At 38.5% G+C, this 21,984-nt stretch overlaps 1 protein-coding gene across 3 annotated transcripts; it reads left to right on the top strand.

The window, feature by feature from the left end:
• The first annotated feature begins 443 nt into the window (after nucleotides 1-443).
• Nucleotides 444-3,654, top strand: ARMCX2 (armadillo repeat containing X-linked 2). Of its 3 annotated transcripts, none has more exons than XM_046674155.1 (3): nucleotides 444-556; nucleotides 880-956; nucleotides 1,318-3,654. In XM_046674155.1, the coding sequence occupies exon 3, from the start codon at nucleotides 1,447-1,449 to the stop codon at nucleotides 3,241-3,243; it is 1,797 nt and encodes a 598-aa protein (XP_046530111.1). In that variant the 5' UTR covers nucleotides 444-556; nucleotides 880-956; nucleotides 1,318-1,446; the 3' UTR covers nucleotides 3,244-3,654. The 3 variants fall into 3 exon arrangements, with proteins under 3 accessions (XP_046530111.1, XP_046530112.1, XP_046530113.1); XM_046674156.1 differs by having other exon boundaries at nucleotides 880-952; XM_046674157.1 differs by lacking the exon at nucleotides 880-956 and having other exon boundaries at nucleotides 446-556.
• The last annotated feature ends 18,330 nt before the right edge of the window (nucleotides 3,655-21,984 follow it).

Below are 21,984 nucleotides of genomic sequence, written 5' to 3' on the forward strand. Positions count from 1 at the left end.
AGCCCAGAGCGGAGAAACAGTGGAAAATCACGACCCTCAAACCGAAAGGACAGATATTGGGGCCCCTATTCTGCAGGCTAACGCTAGCCCTAGGCGCTGGGGCTTGGGCTGAAGGGCGGGTGGTCATAAGAGAGGGACACTAGATTGTTCACAATAATCCCTCGTCCCGCTTCCCATCCAGCGTTCGCCGCACCCTCGCCCCGCCCCCTCCCGCTTCAGTGCAGGAGAAGGGGTGTGGCTGCGTGTCTGGGAGAAATGGCGGACGAGGGGGCGGGGCAAAGGGAAGGAGGGGTTGAGTGCCTGGGGAGTCTGCGCAGGAGGTGGGGATTGGGGGTGGAGGCGGGGGTGAGGAGTTGGAATTGAGAGGTGGAACCATTTGTCATTCTGGTATGTGAATGATAAAAGGCAATTATTGGGACTTTTGTCCTCGGTCTGTTCCATCCACCAGGCTCTCAGTCTCCAACGTCTGCTGTCTATATTCCTGCCCTTCAGTCTGTCCTTAGGATGGAGCCCTAACTGAACTGAAGGAAGGAGAGAAATCCCTGAATCCTTGGAGGTCAGTGGGTGCGGAGGAACTGTCTGGGAACCCCTGGTGTGGGTGTGGCAGAAACCAGAGCAGAATCTGACACGAGGGGCTCCTCTTCCTCATCATCTCCCTCTTTACAAGACACCTGTGCCCCTGGCCAGTCCTTTTTGGTGCAAGAAAAGGGGTGTGGTATCCGCCGCCTTAATTAATGGTTTGAAGAGGAAGAGATAGGGAAAGAGGAGCCCTGAGAGGGGCAAACTTCGCCTCCAGGGATTCAAATCAGGAAAGGAAGTGGAATCCATTTACCAAAGGCCCCAAAACCCAAAAACGCCCTGTCTGGGGTCTCTCCGCAGGTCTGTCTGCCTTTTGGGCCCTGTATGACTACAGGCCTGGAGGAAAAGAGCAAACTGCTTCTGCTGCCAGTGGGTTGGTAGGTGCATGAGCACCATCTGGAGACCTTGAAGTGGGGGTAGGGGTATCAGAGCAGAATCTGGGATCTCTACTGTCTTTCATGCTCTCCACCAGCTTTCTTGACATCCATACTGCCTGTCATCCCCCACTTAGGTGCTGGGAAGTGATATGTGTTGTCATTGAGCAGGGTGGGCTAAGGCTGAAGATGTAGAAAACATTGGATAACCCAGGTCCTGAATCAGCAAACACAGGCCTTGACTCCTGTATCTGTATACTAGCCCACCCGCCAAGCATTATGTCCTCAGACTCTCCTCTAAGTAGGCCTGAGTAGGCATGAAGAGAGCCAGAGCTCTAAGCCTCATTTCTATCCTTTAACCCAGGTCCTGCTCAGTTTGCAGCCTCGGCGGAACTTTCGAGCCTGAACTGAAGCACCTCACCCAGACGTGCACGCATCCCTCTTGGGCAAGCCAACTCCACGACCTGGGTCAGAGAATTACTACAGCTGCAACATGAGCCGCGTTCGGGATGCTGGCTGCGTAGCCGCCGGGATAGTGATTGGAGCTAGTGCCTGGTACTGTGTCTACAAATACGCCAGGGGAAGAAACCAGACAAAAAAGAGACTGGCCAAGCCCAAGACCCGGGCTGTGGCCGGGACTGGAGCCAGGGCTAGAGCTGGACTAAGGGCTGGATTCACAATTGACCTTGGGCCAGGATTTGGTCCTCCAACCCCAGTCCGCACTAAGGCAAAGAACAGGGCCCAAGATGAAGCCACTGCTCTGAACGTGGCTGGAAGTGAGGCAGTCGCCCCGGCTGCATCCAGTGCTGGGGCTCAGAGTGGGGGAGGAAGTCAGGCCCAGCGGGCAGAAGGGGCTGGGGTTGGGTCTAAGACTGAATCAGTAGTCGGGGCCACAGCGGCTTCTGCAATGGCACCACCTCCCAGGGAGGCAGAAGCTCCCACAGCTGTAGAGACCCCCACAATGGCAGGGGCTCCCAAATTGGCAGAAGTCCCTGGCACAGCAGAGGCTTCAGGGGCGCCAGCAGTGCTTCCTGGGGCACCAGTGCCTACTGAGGCAGCAGAGGCTCCCGTACTGGCAGCGCCCTCTGGGGCAGCAGCACCTACTGGGGCTGCAGAGGCTCCTGGGACTTCAGGGTCCCCTAGAACAGCAGCAGCGGCCAAGAAAGCAACCCCTGGGGCTCATACTGGAGCTATACCTAAGGCCGGGTCAGCGACTGGAGCTGTACCCAAAGGTGGAGCAAAGGGTGGAACTAGGTCCCGGACTGGAGGCAAGGGCAAAGGCAAGAAAAACAAGGTTGAAGTAGACGAATTGGGCCTGGGCTTCCGACCTGGGGATGGGGCTGCAGCCGCTGCTGCAGCCTCTGCTAATGGGGGACAAGCTTTCCTGGCAGAGGTCCCCGATTCTGAGGAAGGGGAGTCCGGGTGGACTGACACAGAGTCTGAGTCAGACTCTGAGCCTGAGACCCAGCAGAGAGGGCGAGGGAGGAGACCCGTTGCTGTGCAGAAGCGCCCCTTTCCTTATGAAATTGATGAGATTCTGGGTGTCCGAGATCTCAGGAAAGTCCTTGCTTTGCTTCAGAAATCGGATGATCCTTTCATCCAACAGGTAGCTTTGCTCACTTTGAGCAACAATGCCAATTACTCGTGCAACCAAGACACAATTCGCAAATTGGGAGGCCTCCCAATTATTGCAAACATGATCAACAAAAGTGATCCCCACATTAAGGAAAAAGCCTTAATGGCCATGAATAACCTGAGTGAGAATTACGAAAATCAGGGCCGGCTTCAGGTATACATGAATAAAGTGATGGATGATATCATGGCCTCTAATCTGAACTCAGCAGTACAGGTAGTTGGACTAAAATTTTTAACCAACATGACTATTACTAATGACTACCAGCACCTACTTGTCAATTCCATTGCAAACTTTTTTCGTTTGTTATCTCAGGGAGGTGGAAAAATCAAGGTTGAGATTTTGAAAATACTTTCGAATTTTGCTGAAAATCCAGATATGTTAAAAAAACTGCTCAGTACCCAAGTGCCGTCATCATTTAGTTCCCTCTACAATTCTTATGTGGAATCAGAAATTCTTATTAATGCCCTTACTCTATTTGAGATCATCTACGACAATCTCAGAGCAGAAGTATTCAACTACAGAGAATTCAATAAAGGTTCCCTTTTTTACTTATGCACTACATCTGGAGTGTGTGTTAAGAAAATTCGAGCCTTAGCAGATCACCACGACCTCTTGGTGAAAGTGAAAGTTATAAAACTAGTGGACAAATTCTGATTGGCTATGTGCTCTTAAAAGACTTGAAATTTCTTGGTTTTGCAGTCTGGAAGCAATGAAAATTGAAAGTTACTGCTTTTCCACTTGCTTAAATAGTAAAGGGATCCTTTCAGCTGCCAGTTTTGAATAATGCATCATCCAGAGTGATGTTATCTGTGACAGTCTCCAGCTTTAAGCTGAACCATTTTATGGATACCAAATAAATAGTCTTCTTTTACTGAAAACACATTTGTGATTTTAATCGTGCTGCTTGAATGGAAATATTTTTACTGGTTCCTCTATGTGAATTGACAGTGAACCTGTCCATCATGAGTAGCCTACACTTCTATCATTTGTTTTGACTTGAATTTATCCACCAAAGACTTCATTTGTGTATCATCAATAAAGTTGTATGTTTCAAGTGACAAAAAATTGTTCTCGTGCTTTAATTTAAAATCTAACTGGAGAGATAAGGTACATAAATACAAAAGGATTACTAACAGTAACATCTGGACATCTGTTCATTGTCAAATATATACTGTCTGGTTAAATGAAGCAAACGTTGCTAGAAAGCTTCAAGGAAGAAGGGCACACAAGCTGGGCCCCGAAGGATGGCATGAGAAAACATAGACAGGCATTCCAGGAGGGGGACACGGCTTGAAGAAAGGCACAGAGGTGGGAAATCTGTTCCTGTGATAGGAAGGTAACCAGTTTGCCTGGAATGGAAGCTACGGGAAAAGGAATGATGAGGGATAAAGATGGAAATGCAGGGTGAAGAAAGTTTGAGGAAGATGCTGAACCCCAAGCTGAGATATTGAAATAATATCCTGTCATATTCTGGGAGTTATTGGACATTTTTGACAAAAGGAAAAATAATCTTATAGCAATGTGCAAAATGGATTGGAGCTAGGATGGGGTTAGGTATGGAGACTGGAAACAAGAATATTTGTTAGGAAGTGATGATAAACCAAGCATGAGATGAAGAACAAAATGGGGTGGTGTCTATAGGAACTGTTATGGAATGATGGTAACAAAAGGCACTTAAAAAAAAGTACCAAGATCTGCTACCTGATTTGGCTGTAGGTCCACAGAGGGAGAATCATATAATCTGGTGCAGGTCCTAACAGAAAGCCCTCTTTCTTGGGGAGTTCTGGCAACCAAGTAATGCCAAAGTGAGTTACCATTTCTAGTGATGAGAAAAAGCAGTGTGACAGAAAGAATGACTCTTGGTGCAAAGAGTGGGGTTTTTCTTCCCCCTATGGTTAGCGGTCTAGGTCTGCCTTCTTTTCCAAGAGAGGCAGTGGTGAGGCCTTTATGGGAACCTACCCCAACCTCTGAGTTCAATTAAGAGCAGATGCATCTTCCTTCCTCTCCCCACTGGCCCACTGAAGCAATGGAAGAAGAAAATGGGAGACATCCCAGACATTCTCCAAACCCAGCCTGCTTTCCTGACACCCCTCACGAAATCCTCATTTTTGTGAAAGTGTGTGGTAGGCTGTGGCAGGGATAGAGATAGGGACTCTTGGGAGGGAGGCACACAGAAAAGGGACACATTGATATTATATACTGGTACAATTTATCTGGAAGGCAATTTAACAATCTGCATAAGAGGTTTTAAAGATGTACCCGCCTTTCAGCCAAGCATTCCACTTGTAGGATTTTTTTTCCTCAGGAAAGAATCAAATCATTGTACACAGAGGAATATACAAGGATGCTCATTTGAGTACTGTTTCTAAAAGAGAAAAGTTAGAAGCAACTTAAATACCTACCACTATGGAATTAGCTAAACAATGGGTGGTATGTCCATGCAGTAAAATATTATCCAACGATTAAAAACTGTGATGTACTTCTATATTATTGGCATGAAAAGACATTCACCATATGTAAAAGTTGGTGGCATCAGTCAAAAAAGGCTCCTGCAGTTGCAAGTTGATGAAAATTCTTTCAGATGTTTACTAAGCCATCTCTCTGTACTGTTACACAGAATTGGAATCATATTGTACATGAGTGGTTCTCAACGTCTAGTCCACAGACCACTGCAGCTCCCTGAAACTGTAAGATCAAAATTATTTTCAAAACAATACTAACATGGTATTTGCTATTTTCATTAGGATGACATTTGCACTAATGCTACAAAAGGAGTAGTGGGTAAAATTGCTGGTGCCTTAAGATCGATCAAAGCAGTGTCCCCAAACTGTACTAGTAGTGATTGATTTCCTTACAACCACACATTCAAAATCTTTTTAAATACAGTTTCATTTTAAAATGTCCTTAATAGAGTGTTTATTTATCATAAAATTATTAATATTATTAAATCTCGATGCTTGAGTGCTTGTCTTGTCTTCTTCTTTTTTTTAAGATTGGCCCTGAGCTAACATCTGTTGCCAATCTTCCTTTTTTTTTTTTCTCCCCAAAGCCCCCCAGTACATAGTTGTATATCCTAGTTGTAGGTCCTTCTGGTTGTGCTATGTGGGATGGCAACGCAGCACGGCCTGACGAATGGTGCCATGTCATGTCGGCGCACAGGATCCAAACGGGTGAAACCCTGGGCTGCTGAAGTAGAGCATGCGCACTTAACCACTCGGCCATGGGGCCAGCCCCATTAAGTGCTTGTCTTTTTACTGTTCTGTGTAATAAAATAAGAAGGGTGCACAGAGCACTTCTGCCGCACAGCTTAACACAGTGGTTGTCTCCAAGAAAAATACGTGCATGATTATTTGAGTTGTGCCCTAATTTAGCTGCTTTTTTCGTGGAACATCATTTTTGCTTGAAAGAATGACTGGCAGAAAAACTGTGGCTTTTCAGACATGGTATTGGGCAGACATTTTCTTGAAAATGATTGAGATGAGCCTTCAAGGAAGGCAACTGGTGGCATTTGCCGCCAACAGTAAAATTGGAGTTTTCAAGCAAAATTAGAATTTTGGAAAACTTGCATCCACAAATATAGGCTTGACAGCTTGCAATACTTAAGGATTTTCCTAAATTGATCAGCGGTGATAATGAAGACGAAAGCCTTTTTTCTTTATCTCCTTTTAGGAGAGAAATGATGGCAGCCTCTAGGGCCTAATGTTAATCTTACTCGGTTTTACAGTGAGCATTGTAACCTATATGACATCAAAGCCGTGGCCATTTAATAAAGAAATCACTGCGGTGGTAACAAGGTGAACCTGGGTGAGGCTAGACCCAAGATTTTTTGAACCCTTAATAAGGAGAATCTGAAAAGATGTCAATCCTGGAACTATAATGTCTTTTTCTGGGTAAGTTAGAGGTGATATCTGTGCTCATATACTGAAGAGGGATGGATCAGTGTCTCTCACCTTGATCCCAGCTATTTGGGTAATCCAACCAGCTTCCTTTGCCTTGATTAGCAATGGAAACTTTCATCTCCTTCAGATGAAACTTATTCCCCTGCAGAGGTATGTAGTCTGGCCTTATGAATGAGCTAGGAATCACACAATAGGCGAATATTTCATTTCCTAAAGTCTAAGTTTTTGTGTCTTAAATCACATCACATGTGAAAGATCAATGGCATAGTCCAGGTATGGCTGACATTTAAAAGGGTAGTTCTTTGGAAAGATCTTAGTAAAACAATAGTAGACACCAGGAATTTAGCACCAGCTATATAGTGTTCTATTATTCCCGAAACGTAACTGTTGAAATATTCCTTAGACATTCTGTACTATAGTTTTTACCTTTTACATTGTGTGTCCAGGGCTTGGGTGAAGTGGGACAGTTCTCACAACCATGTTTGCATTGAATAGTCCCGCCTTCCTTGCTTTAATTTATTGGTCTGGGTAAACAATTGGATCAAGAAGTGATTATGTTCTTTTTTAAAAAAAATTGATAAACGCAAGGACTGAGAATACAAGGCTGTCATTCTAGTGGTAGAGCACAAGGATAAAGTGATACAAACTCCTGCTCTTGAAGTCCCTGGAGCTGCCCTTATTTCCACCCTTTATCAGGCCAAGTATTCCACTTTTCCATTACTTGTAAGATATATCACAATACCTTTCCTTATATTCCATTTTTGTGCTTAAGCAAAAGGCTACAGACTAAGACCAGAAATACGGTAAAAAGCAATAGACTCTCAAGAAAACATGGAATATTTGAGTTGAGGTGGGCAAAGTGCAAAGCCGGGGCTGAAAACTAACAGCCTATGATTAACTGAGAGTGCTTTCCCTCTGACAATAGGTTCTAGGTAACAAGGTAGTTGCTCCCATAGAACAATTTGATGGAGAAGAGGAATTGGGTAGGATCAGATATTTGTTTCTAAGGACACTGAGCAACTTCCAGTGAAAACAATGAGTAGACTAAATTATGGAATACCTGATTCAATGGAAAAGATAAAATAGAGCAATTGGGAACCCTACTGCAAGAATCTCTCTCCACTTAAGGCTGTCAGACCGAGACAACTCGAAAAATGAGTTTGGAAATTGGACTTCTCTATTGTTTATTGTAATATGAGTTGAATGCACCACTTTACTAGATTTCCTTAGTGAAACTTGGGACAATGGTAACCTAAATAGGTGATCTAGGAAATCCTGAGCTTTTCTTGGTCTTTAGAAAAGAGTTCCCACTGTGCCCTGCTTATAAGGAAAAGAAAGAGCAATTTGCCTCATATGCCCTCACTGAGACTCATACTTTGAAATATGAAAACACTTTAGGTATGAGGGTGATATTGCAATATCAGAACAAAAAAAAGAGGAGACATAGATTTTGAGTGTGCTTGACTAAGAACATAAGTTTATATCAGTTCAAATTAATTGCAATTGGGGCTCTCACCTATTATTAATATATTGATTAGCTCTAGACTTAAGTTACATATAAATAGTAAAATTTCAAGAGTGGCCATTAAGATACTAGAGAGTATATAACATCTGATGCATTAAAGGGAAAAAACGCACTAAGAAAAATATTAAGCCATAAAAAGGTGAGAAATGAGAAAAGTGGAGCCTCAAAAAAGTAAGACAAATAGGAAGCACATAGCTCACATGTATTAACAATCACAGTAAGTGAAAATGGACTAAACCTACTAATTAAAAGATATTGTCAGATTTTAAAAATCCAGCTCCATGCTAAAAGATAAGCATGCAGAAACTTTGAAAGTGAAAGGATAGAAAAATATATCATGCAAGCACTAACCAAAAGGAAGTTGGCATAGACAAATTAATATGACACAAAATAAATTTTAAGACACAAAGCGTTATTAAAGACAAAAAGTACAGGTGAATGTTAAACAGTGGTACAACCATACCATGGAATACTATTTGACAATAAAAAGGAATGAACCATTGATACACACAACAACTTGAATGGATCTCAAGAGCATTGTACTGAGTGAAAAAAAGTCACTCTCAAAAGGTCACATACTGGGCTGGTCCCGTGGCTGTGTTGTTAAGTTCGCATGCTCCACTTTACTGGCCCAGGGTTTACACGGTTCAGATCCTGGGTGTGGACCTAGTACTGCTCATCAAGCCATGCTGAGATAGCATCCCACATAGCGGAACCAGAAGGACCTACAACTGGAATATACAACTATGTACTGGGGGCCTTTGGGGAGGAAAGAAAAAAAAAAGATTGGCAGCAGATGTTAGCTCAGGTGCCAATCTTTAAAAAAAAAAAGGTCACATACTGTATGATCCTACTTATAAAATCTTGAAATGAAAATATTATAGAAATGGAGAAAAGATTAGTGGCTGTCAGGAGTCAGGGATGGTGAAGTGGAGGGTGTGTGTGACTATAAAGAGGTAGCACACAGGAGATCTTTGCAGTGATGGAACAGTTCCACATCTTGATTGCAATGGTGTGATAAAATGGCATAGAACTATCCACGCACATTGTACCAACATCAATTTCCTGATTTTGATATCATACTATCGTTAGGTAAGATGTAACCTTTGGGGTAAACTGTGAAGGATGCAGAAGACCTCTGTGTACTATCCTTGCAACTCCCTGTGAATCTACAATTATTTCAAAATGAAACTTTTTAAAAATGATGATAAAATGTTCAATTCACCACAAAAAATAATCATTCTAAATGTATGGGCATTTAATAAAGTAACCTCAAAATATATAAGGAAAAATGTTATGGAACTATAAAAGGAAATGAACAAATTGCAATCACATGAGAGAATTCAATTTACTTCTTTAAAGTATTTAAAAGACAAGGAGAACAAGAAATAGTAAAGATATAAAATAGTGAACAATGCAATCAACAAGCTGATTTAATGGACATTTACAGAATCCTGCACCCAATAATGAGAGGATACATTTTCTTCTCAAGCATACATAGGACATTTGCAATAATTGACATGGACTTGGCCATATAGCAAGTCTCAACAAATTTCTAAGAACAGGTATCATAAAGATCATCTTATCTGACCAAAATGCAATTAAGATAGAATTTAATAATAACAATATAACATTTAAAAAAATGTGTTTGGAAATTTTAAAACATGCTTCCAAATAATTCATACCTCAAAAAGGAAGCATAATGGAAATTTTAAAATACCAGTAACTGGATAATAATGAAAATACTAAAGATTAAGATTTGTGGGATTCAGTAAAAACAGTATTTCAAGGGAAATTTATGGGCTTAAATTTTTTATGTCATATGATATGTACAGAATAGGTAAATCTATAGAGACAGAAAGTAGAATCACGGTTGACAGGTGCTGGAGGGGCAGTGGAGGAGAGATGGAGAATGACAGCTAATGGTTTCAGGGTTTCTTTTTGGGGTGATAAAAATGTTTTTAAATTGATTGTGGTGATGGCTGCACAACGTTGTGAATATACTAAAAAACATTGAATGGTACACTTTAAATTGGTGCATTGTTTAGTATGTGAATTGTCTCTCAATAAAGCTGTTTTTTTTTAATCTTATGTTAGACTAGAAAAAAGGCTAAACACTAATAAGCTAAGTATCCAAATTAAGAAGTTATAAAAAGGCCAACATAATAAGCCCAAAAACAAGAATGAAAGAGAGAAGAGCAGAAATAGATGAACTAGAAAGCAAAAACACATTAGACAGTATCAACAAAGCCAAAAGTTGGTCCTTCAAATGGTATGATTAAAAAGGCAAACCTTTAATGAGACTGATTAAGAAAAAAAAGGTGAAAATAAACAATATTAGCAATGAACACAAGGACATAATAAATAAATAAGCAGAGATTTTAAAAGATAACAGAATACTATGATTAACTTTATGACAATGAATTTGAAAGCATGGATGAATTCCTTGAGAAACAGAACTTACCAAAACTGACTCAACAAGAAACAGAAAACCCAAAGTGTCCTATAACCATCGAGGAATTTAAATCAGTAGTTTAAAAGTCCATCTGCTCCAAAAAACAGGCCCAGATGGAATAGATGATTCCAATCTTATACAGATTCTTCCAGAGAAGAGAAAGAAGTAATACTATCCAATGCACTTTTTGCAACTAGTAGCAACCTTTATATCAAAACCAGACAAAGTCAGTATGAAAAAGGAAAATCATAGATAGGTCTCACTTATAAACATAGATGTGAAAATTTTAAACAAAATACTAGCAAGTAGAATCCAACAATGTATAAAAAAATTCATGATCAATGTTGGAATGCAAAATTGGCTTAACATAAAAAAAATCTATGAAAGCTTGAGTGACACATTCTAACATTTATACTGAAGTATCAAAATTCAAAAAGAGCTACATCAATTTTGAAAAATAAGAATAAAGAGGGGAGACTTATTCTACCAGATAGTAAGATATACTACATAACCATATATTAGTCAGGATAACAATTGGCTATGCTACTGTAACAAATGAACCCCCAAATCCCAGTGAAATAAACAAAAGTTTATTTCTTTTTTTACATAAAATTTAATCAGTGTTGGGCAGCTCTCCAGTCTTCCACACAGTTACTCAGTAATCCAGGCTTCTTCCATCTTGTGGCTCCTCCATCTCAACACGTGGCCTTTTATACAGGATTTTAAACTACTTTGGCCCAGAAGTCAAATTACTTTTGCTTATACTACCTTGTCCAGATCTAGTCATATGGCCTCAATATAAATGCAAGGCAGACTGGGAAAGTAGGGAAGTACAAAGATCACTTGGTGAGTACTAGCTGCCCTTGCCATAACACAGTAATAAAAGTATGTGGAAGAGATAAACAGATAAGTGGAAAGGCTTAGAAACAGACTTAAGTAAATATAGAAACTTAATACACTATAAAATTGACATCACAAATCAATGAAGAAAGGATGGACTGCTTAGTATATGGTATTGGGAAGACTGGCTCACTATTTGAAGAAAAATAAAACTGGACCCTTGTCTAGCACCAAATATAAATCTGGACTCCGGAGGATGAAAGACCTAAATACGAAAGCTAAACTTATGAAGTTAATAGAAGAAAATGTAAGAGAATATCGGGGCCAGCCCCGTGGCACAGCAGTTAAGTTCACATGTTTTGCTTCGGTGGCCCAGGGTTTGCCAGTTCGGATCCTGGGTTTGGAGCTATGCACCACTTGTCAAGCCATGCTGTGGCAGGCATCCTACATATAAAGTAGAGGAAGATGGGCACAGATGTTAGCTCAGGGCCAATCTTCCTCAGCAAAAAGAGAAAGATTGCTGGCAGATGTTAGCTCAGGGCTAATCTTCCTCAAAAAAAAAAAAATATATATATATATATAGGGGAATATCTTTGTGGCCCAGAATTAGATAATAATTTCTTAAACAAAACCTCAGAAGTACATATCATAAGGCAAAAATGATTAATAGATTTGACTACATAAAAACTAAGAATCTCTATTCAATAAAGGACATCATGGACAAAGTTAATAGATGACAGATAGAAAAAAACATATTTGCAATATCTTAAACTAACAAAAGAGTAATGTCTAGCATATACAGAGTCCTCCTGAAAATCTGAAAGGAAATGATAGGAATATACCACCCTAAGTAGGCAAAATATATTAAAAGTATACTCAAAGAAGAGGAAAACCAAAATGCTTAGAAAAACATAAAGAGATGTTCAAACTCATTATTAATCAGATAATTGCTAATTAAAATACAATTATAAATACATTTACACCTATTTGGCTGGCAATTAGAAAGCTGAGACGTGCCAATTGTTAGTGAGAGTATGGGGATACAGGAACTCTACCACACACAGCTGATTAGATTTTAGATGGGAGCTACTATTTCAAAAAGCAATCTGACAATACTTAATCAAATTAATTATACATATGCCCTATCGCCCAATAATTCCATTTATTTTATATATATTCCAGGACACTACCCACACAGGTCCATAAGGGAACATGTATGAGGACATTCACCACAGTGTTTGAGATAGATAGTAAGGAGTTGGAAGCAGTCTAGATTCCGTTTCCAGGAAAATGAAGAAGTAAATTAGAGCGGATGAACACTGTGGTACTTCATGCAATGGTTTAAAACTACAGACCAGAGGCATGTAACATTTTTTTTTTAAATACTACTGAGGGGGAAAAGACAGAATGAGAACCACAGCACCATACCACTATGTAAATTAAAAATTAATGCACACAAATTAATGCAAGTTTTAAAAGAACTCAGAAAAACAAAAATATACCCATCAAATATAGATTTCCCCCACTATCCGAAAGTAGAGTGTTCCTATGAAATCTTTTGTAAGTTGAAATGCCATAAGATGAAGAAGCAAGTACCATTATTTTTATATGGGAAAATTTTTGAGCATTCTCAGACTCAAAAAATAACCTATCAAATTATAGCAAATAACACATAAAACATAAAATAACACTAACATATAGGCAAAGCAGGAATTATATGATAAATACACAGGCTATATAAAGTAGTAATAATGTGTGCATAGTATAGTTTCACTTACCACTATCGGGAAGACAACAAGCATGCCAGAAGACTGAGAGGTGGTGATGATGATGGCGTGTTAGGCTGAGTCGTCCGAGGTTGGAGTGGTGGGAGGTACAGGAGACCGGGGTGCAGAGAGAGAGGAAGAGGGTCAGCTAGCAACATCCCATTCGTAGGAATCCATCAGGGCAGGCAGGTCACTCACATCTACACCTTCTTCTATGTTTGCCTGCCTCGAGGTCGAAGGTCGAGGTTCCTTGTCTGCTGTGTCTGTTGTGGCTGATGTAGCTGATGTAGAAGGCTTGAAATACGACAGTGTGCTTGATTGCTTAGCCTCTATAACCACTGGTTGCAAAACAAACGCTATTTTCACAAAGCAAAAATCTTCAGATTTCTTTTGGTTAGCGAAAACAGAAAAAAGGCAATGAAATTATTTTCACTGAAAAATTAAGGAATCAATTTGAGGAAAAATCTATCGTAAAAAATATTTCCAACTTAAGGAGGCCTTATTTCATGCAAGTGCCTTAGTCCAATTAAGTTTTACAATTATTTTGTTTTTCTACATAAGAAATGTTTATAAACATACCAAGGTGTTTGATAAGTTTTTAGATGGAATCCTTCGAAACAATGAGATTCAACTCTGGGCAAAGGGAAGAGTTGTGAGGCCAAGCCAACTGAGAGTGTGAGAGATGCGGAGTGATCTGATCCTCCCTGTCCTGTCAAGAGAGGGGCAAGTTGCTGTCTCCCGACCCCTTCCTGTGTTCCAGAGCTTCTCATTATTTGCATTCAGGCATGTGACTCTCTTGCTCACTCCAAAAATATACACGGACAGGTGACCAAGGCGGTGACCTGAGTAAATGCCTTTGGCCCCTTCCATCTGTCTTCCAAATTCCCATAGAGATAACTCAGCCCCAGCATAGATGGGAACACCATTCCTACCAATGGAAACCGAATGGAAACCCTCCTAGACCCCTGCAGCTGAGAGCCTCTATGAAGCCTGGAAAAGTGATTGCTGGGAGGAAAGGCCCTTCAGACACACCTGTTCTCTGTCCTTATTCATGGTGCCTGAGTAGAAGCTTCCCTGGCCCCTGTCTGCTGCCTCCCACCTAGCCTGAGGAGTGCAGTCTAGTGGGCCTCTCAAGCCCAAACTCCAGGGAACCCAAAAGGAGCTTAGGCTCGCTGCAGGGTTGCTGCCTGTCCATTACCCTCCTCCCTAGCGGCCCCTCAGCCAGGCTTAAACCAGTGTCCAAAGAACTCTCACCCATTCACCATACCAATTAACATAGACCAGGTGCTCTCTGGCCGAGTCTATAAATACCTGGAAAGGATATGTAAGGTTGTGTGCTGGGAGTGAAGGGAGGGTATATGTGGATTTTTCAGGAGAGAGAAGCTATAGTTACCAACACAGGAATCACTGGCCCAGAAGGTCTATGTTTATATTTGTTTTAAATCTGATGTTTTCTATTTTCTTTTAATAATGAAATTAATAGTCATTGTAAAAATATTCAAACAATGCAGAAATGTATTCATTTATTCATTTAATGTCTTTATTGAGCACCTATGCAAAGTACTAAGAATACAATGGTGAGAAAAACAGGCTATGTCTTTGCACTTGTGAAGCTCACAGACTAGTAGGGGATATACATAAATCAAATAATCATACAAGTGTATGTAAAACTATAATTCCATATAAGTACAAAGAAGGAATGGAACACAGGTGTACAAGAGTATATAGCAGAAGATCAAGACACACTCTAAAGGGGTAGATAAGGGACAGGGAAAATTTCCCTAAGAAAGTGAAATTTGAGCCTTAATAAGGATAAGTATTGTTAACTAGGCAAATAAGACAATATAAATGTCTTGTAATCTCACTGTTACAGAATTCCATGGCTAATACATTGTGGCATATCCTTCCAGTTGTTTTACTATCCATGTACACATATGTATGTGCATATATATGTATGTATTTATGTGTAACTGCAATAAATCTCAATCCACAAACTCAAGTGTGTAAGACATCCAACTTTTATTTTCTATAGCAATACTTACAATTTCCATTTTGTCTTCTCATTCCATGAGGGTGACTGAAACAGTATCAGTTCAAGATCTACTGTTTTCTCCACGATTGCGTCTAAGTTCAAGGATGTTTATGCCATGCCTTAGAGCTGTTGTAAGGAAGGAATCCATGTGGTTCTAGTATCATTGTTCTACATGATTCACCACTTTCATTCCTTCCTTGTGGCCCCTTCAGACATGGTGATCTCTATTTGCTTCTGTGTCATCCTAATCAATCCTGTCATCCTGTCAACACGATCAAGACTTTCTCTGCTACTTCCCAGCCACTGCTATGCTGGGATACAGAAGGCTTGGTATGACCCTCTCCTACCTGGCTGAAAGTAATGTTAGCACCCATCCCCAAAGATGTCTCTTAAGAGGCATGACACAAGTCACCCGCACAATCCAATCCAACAAACCTATCTGAGGAACTTTCAGTCAATACAGACTGAACTGATGAGGAAAGTTTCTCCCTTCCCACTTGAAACTCACAGAAATGATAGAATATGCATCCCCTCTAAAATAGTAATATAGTCAAACTCATAATCATAAAATGGAAATCCCCAAGAAACAACTAAGGGACTAAAAACACTGAGCAGGAGGTAAAGAGAAACAGACGGATATTGGTTTTAAGGGCTGGAGACGAGGATTTTAATCCCATATGGCAAGAGAAGGCAATGCCTCTAGGCAGTGGAAGATGCGAAGCTACTACTGAGCTCCTGTCCAAATCCAGACTCCACAGAAGCACAACCAGCACATAAAATGATGACTAGAAAACCTTTTCTCACAGCAAAGATATATAACAAGAAAGCTTGTCTTTTATGTGAAGTTACGGGTGGATAAAGAGCCCCCTGGGAGCAATCAGGACTCAGGCCAGTTCTACCCATAGGTGTGGGGTTGAATTCACAGTTCCTACATGTTAGAGAACCCAATGGACATAAGCTAATGTAAAAATTAATCTGGAGCTGGCAAAACGTGTATGGCCCTAGCAGAGGTAAACCCAAAAGCAAGGAGATAATTAAGACATTCAAAGATAGCTCTCAGAAAATCACCCAGAATGCAGCACAAAAGGTGAAGTGGTGCAAAATACGAATGAGAAACTAGAAGACATGGTAGAAAGAATGCCTGGGAGAGTTCCATAGAGGCCAATGAGAAGGAGGAAAAAGCAATATTTGAAGAGATTGTGGCACAGCATTTTCAACAACTGAAGCAAGACATAAATCCTCATATTGAACATACTGAGTCTTGAACAGGCTGAATACAAATGAAACCATAACTAGACACATCTTAGTGTAAGCATCAACTATACCTAGCATATTTTCATGTGTTTAGGCTTTGGGAAAACACAAAGCCCTTCCATAAACCTTTCCTGAAGAAGGGAATAGGAAAAATGGGAAAGTAAGAAATACTGTGAGAGAGAAAAACAAAAACATAAGTTTATATCTAAAACAATATTCTATCATATATGCACACATGTAAATACATATATATTTATAATCTCCAGTGGAATATTAAGTCCCTATTTTAAGAATACATAAGATACCATCTTCAAGGAAAGGAGGAAAGGGCACTCTCTTTCCAGGATTCCAGTGAGAGAGTACATGGAAATGTTCAATAGTTTTTTGTGTCTGTCACCCTTCCTTAGTAAATCATTGTATATTTTCTTCTTTCCAACTATTCAGAGGTTTGCCTTGCAGACATAAGCAGGATGAGCCCATTGGGAAATGGTGTCAGCTGTTGATCAAGCCACAGTCTCTACACAGCTTATTTGCTTGTACTCTGTTTTTCTCCTAGACACTAAACTCTGAGTACAGCTCTTTTAAGCTACAACTAAGGTAACCAACATACCATACAATAGAATAATGGTGGCTGGAACACTGTGCTAATGTGATACATTACAAACCCGGAAGGGGTGGGGGAGACAGACTGAGAGAACAGATGAAATATGGGTAACAGTCTAAAGGTACTTTCCAGAAAATCTTTAATCTACGACTTAGGTAGGCATCACCAGGTAGGTCTAAGAAACAACGTTTTAAGAAAATGTGGGTATAGTGAGGAATAAACACAGAATGATAAAATTGATTTCAATAAAATTTCAATCAAATCCCGGTCCTGCCTCCAAGGGACATCTCCCAGAAGACCTTCCTTGGAGTTTTCCCTTCTCCAAATTTCACCAGTCTCTTCTATTACTTCCATAAGTGACTATTCATATCCATTGCCTGTGCACTTCAAAATTCATATTATCTCCCACTGAAATAGAACTATTGAAGGAGTCAGATACAATCTTTAGTAAAATAATAACAGCATTAAAAGGAATGTAGTTAAAGCAAGAAAAATAATTTCTGGGATTGAAAAACATGATTTTCAAATTTAAAAACTCAATCAGAATAAATGAAAGAAGGAATACACTCTAAAAAGGAGAGAAATTTATAGGCACATCCTCTTATCTTAACAAAACAAAATTAGAAATAAATAATAAAAGATCACCACAAAATGATAGTATAGCACTATTCCATGAAATAACCCCTGGGTCAAAGAGAAAACTAAAAACAAAATTGCAAGCTATAAGGAAAGCAAAGAAAAAGAGAATGCATCCTATCAAAGCCTATGGGGCAATGTCTAAAGCTGTACTCAGAGAAAAATAAATAGTCTTAATGGCCATTATTATTCAAGAAGACCATAAATAAAGGAAATAAGCACTCTTCTTGAAGAATTAGAAAAGTACAACCGAACAAATCCAAAGATAGAAGAAATTAGTAAAAGTTAAAGTTAAAAATAATGACCAAAAAAAGACAATTGTAGAAGTGATAAATAAAAAGCTGGTTCTTTGAAAAGACCAATAATACAAATACATTCTTCATGACTACAACTAAGTAAAAACAGAGGGAAAGAAAAAGTATACAAATTATGACTAATAAAGGGCTTAACTACATAAATAGATGTGATTAAAAGAATTATAATTTTACATACAAATCTATGATATGAAATTTAAAAACCTAAAAGTAATGGATGATTTCCTAGTAGAATAGAAGTTACCAACATTAACCCAGGAAATAGAAAGTCTGAGTAGACAAATTACTAAAGATTGGAAATGTGATTATAGATCTACCACTAAAAAGAAAGGAACCAGATCAAATGGTTTTGCAGTTCAGTTATATCTAACCTTTCAAGAAGAGAAAATATCAATGTTACTTGGATTCTACCAGAAAAAGGGAAAAAACCTGAAAGTTCACTAATGAATTTTATAAAGCTAGCAAACAAACCTAAGACTAAAACCTGTTAAAGATAATACATAAAAGATAACTATAAAAAATATTAATAGTAAATACAAAAATCAAAATAAAATATTAACAAATTATAAACATATAAACAAATAGAACTCAGAAGTTTAGCAAGAAAAAGCCATACTATGACCTAGTAGGGATTGATCCACAAGGCAAAAATGGTCAAAATCTGAAAATTCTATCAATATAATTCATTTCACAAAAAATTAAAAGGAAAAAAGTACATTTCAGTCAGTAGATATTGAAAAGCCATTAGGAAAAAAAATCAGTAGCTACTCCTATTGAATATCAAGAGGAATAGAAGGGAATAACTTAAACATTGAAAGGGCTTTTTACCAATAATCAACAGCAATCCTCATTCTAATCATGAAATGATAAAGTCATTTCCACTAAAACCAGGAACGAGTCAAGGTTATCCACAATCTCCATTTTTATTCAACAGTATTTTTGGAGATTAAAGCTATTACAATAAGATAAGAAAATAAATAATTAGCGTAAAATTGGGAAAAGTTAAAACTAATTTCTATTTACAATTGATATGATTGTATTCGTCTAAAACACAAAAGATTATTTAAAAATCACAAAGTCAATAAGCAAATTAGAAGAGGTGGTGAGACATAAGATAAATACAAAAAATTAATAGCTTTTCTCTATTCTAGCAAGTTTTTAGGGAGCACTATACTGTAGAGACCATGTGCTAACATCATTTTCTAATTTTTTTTCTTAAAAATACATATATTACTGGTGAAAGAAGTATCATCTATCAAACTCATCCACAGAATGTTTTCATCAATTGCAACTTCAACCAATTGTCTCAGTGTCAATATCCCACTGATATCATTTCATTATATTATTCATTATATTATTTTCTCTATTTGTACCAAAATGTGTGTTTAAATCTGTATCTCTTCCAGTTTTTTGATAAGAATATTATTTTATCTTGTAAGTGTCCCCCAATGAATGAAATGTCTTAATTCATAGTGCTCAAGCCCTCTAGATATGACAGTTCATCGCGTGTTTCAAAAAGATCAGTTTCTTATCTTTGGTTCCAAGGCACACATGACAATATATAATAACTCTCCTGCTTGGAAGACTGAATTAGCTAGCAGATTTTCAAAAACTCAAATACACTGATTATCTCATTCATTGTCCTATGTCCCAGGACAGCATTAAAATTTCTTTGAGTGAAGTGTTGTCACATTCATGTAAGTCACCTGCTAGACTAACTTTTACAAATTGTGGCATTTTCATAGCCCAAAGTGCACTGTATTTATCGTTTTGGTGTTTTAAATGTCTTCATAATAGACCCATACCACAATGAATTACTAGTACCACAACCCAAAATTATTAATTTCATCTTTTATAAAACAGGTTCTGTGGCATAGGACTTCACCAACAGTCCTCAGTGCATCATATCTCAAAGATACCAAAACAGCAATAATGTTCCCATTTATAGAGAAAAATAACAATGGTAAATAACCTATGACTAATAATGCATGAAAAGTGCTGCCAAAAAGTGGAGGAAAAGACGGCATATTCAATGTCTGGGGCTGGGAGAAAGAAGTAAAATTACATCTCTACTTCATAAAACACACAAAAGCACATACCAGAAGAATTAAACACACACCTACACACACACACACACACACACACAGAGTTATTTTTAAAAGCTTGAAGAAAATATAAAAAGTTATTTTAAAATTTTGGGTTGGGAAAAGCCTACCTCAGTATGACTCAAAACCTAGAAGCCATAAAGGGAAAGGCTGAGTGATATGACTGCCTTAAAATGTCGATCATCTACAGAGAAAGACACGACGAACAAAGTTAAATGAGGTAAGAGATACATGGAAAGATGCATATGATGTATTTTAAGTGAAATAAAAGTTTCAAAATACAACAATATATGAACTGAGTTCTTTTTCTGATAAAAATGTGACTATGTATATCGTTTATGTTTGTATGTTCATAAACTACAATAGACTGGTAACAGTAGCTAACTGTACAGATGGGTGAGAAGAGGACAGTTTCATGTTTTAATTTATATGTTTATCTGTTTTAATTTTTAGTAGATGAGTTACTTCTATGGTTTAAGAAAAGACAATAAAGATTAAAATAGAGTTCATTGTGAAAAATAATCTCTCAGAGTGCAGAGAACTCCCAAATCCGTCTCAGAGTGGTAGTCAAACGTCCATATGGATGCACAATCCTGTTCACGGATGCAGAGGCTATAATATGGACTTCACTCCCAAACACTAATTTTTCCCCTTTCTAAGTTAAAACAAATATACCTGGGATTTCAATCAGTAGTTAAAAAATAGCTGATTCCAGGATATTACTAACATCTTAATACTTCCCCAATTATCCTCACCTAAACAAATGTGATTATATATATGTGTGACATATATTTATAGATATTCATAAGTTATGACATGCATAACATAAAGGTGTAACCTCTATATTAGAAGAAACTAACCAGAATTTATTGAATTTTCATAAGCGACATGGTGTAATTTAATACTTTTAATTTTTGGCTATAGATTACATGAACCTGCTTAACAAGGGGTGATAACTGATGAAGTAAATAATAACTGGTCATAAAGAGTCATTCTCCAAGTCAGTTTGAATGGATTTAAGATTTATAAAATACTTTAAATAGTTTGTTTTATTTGGTCTTGCTTAGATTCCATTTTTTCTAATATCAAAAAGAGAATCCGTTTAACTCATTTTAAATGATGGAAGAAAGTAAAAATTAAAAGGTTGTTTTATGGATCCATTTCATTATGTCTGGATTTTCATTACAGCTTATTGAAAGAAAGCCACAAAAATTAGCATGAACATAGTTAAATCACATTTTAGTGAAGAGAAGACTGAAATGGAAATAGAAAAGAATAACTAAAGAGGTGACAATTCATTTTTCTTGGGATTCAAAAAAATTTAATGTCAAGTTATCATTACTGATCAAACAAAAAAATGCAGAAAAGGGACAGACCAACCAATATGTAGGGGAGAATGCACTGCAAATAGTACAGTTTTCTCCTGCTGTAAAAGTATACATCTTCCAAATTATGTATGAAAGCTAATTAGTAATGCATCTTAATAGTCATAAAAGTACCATCCATTGATGCTTTGCCTCTGGCAAAGGGGCCTCATGGCAGACAAAATTTATAATTGTGTCCAGGGAGAAATATATTCTAGCTGTTGAATACAAGTATTTGATTTTACCAACAGGTCAGTCCCCATAGCAGACATGGATACACCAGGTTCTCCTCCTTTGACAGCACCAACATCTAAGTCAGTTTGCCCTGATTCCCTGAGCTCTAAATAAACAATCTTCTGATGATAATTTGGTTTCTGATGTAGACTGAGCTTAAGGAGAGAATGTTCTCAGCAGCCAACATAATAATCTGGTCTACTGGGCATTACGTTTCTTATAGTAACATAAATTATCATTCTGTTTTTTTATCTTCAAAAAGAAATTCCACCCCATTTGATAACATGTCCTCTGCAAGCTTAGAAATGCTCAACAAGCAGGAGGCTCTAGGCCCAAACAAAGATGCTTGTGTTACACCTACTCTTTC

This window comes from Equus quagga, chromosome 10 (genome assembly GCF_021613505.1).
Source record: "Equus quagga isolate Etosha38 chromosome 10, UCLA_HA_Equagga_1.0, whole genome shotgun sequence".
Lineage (NCBI taxonomy): Eukaryota > Metazoa > Chordata > Mammalia > Perissodactyla > Equidae > Equus > Equus quagga.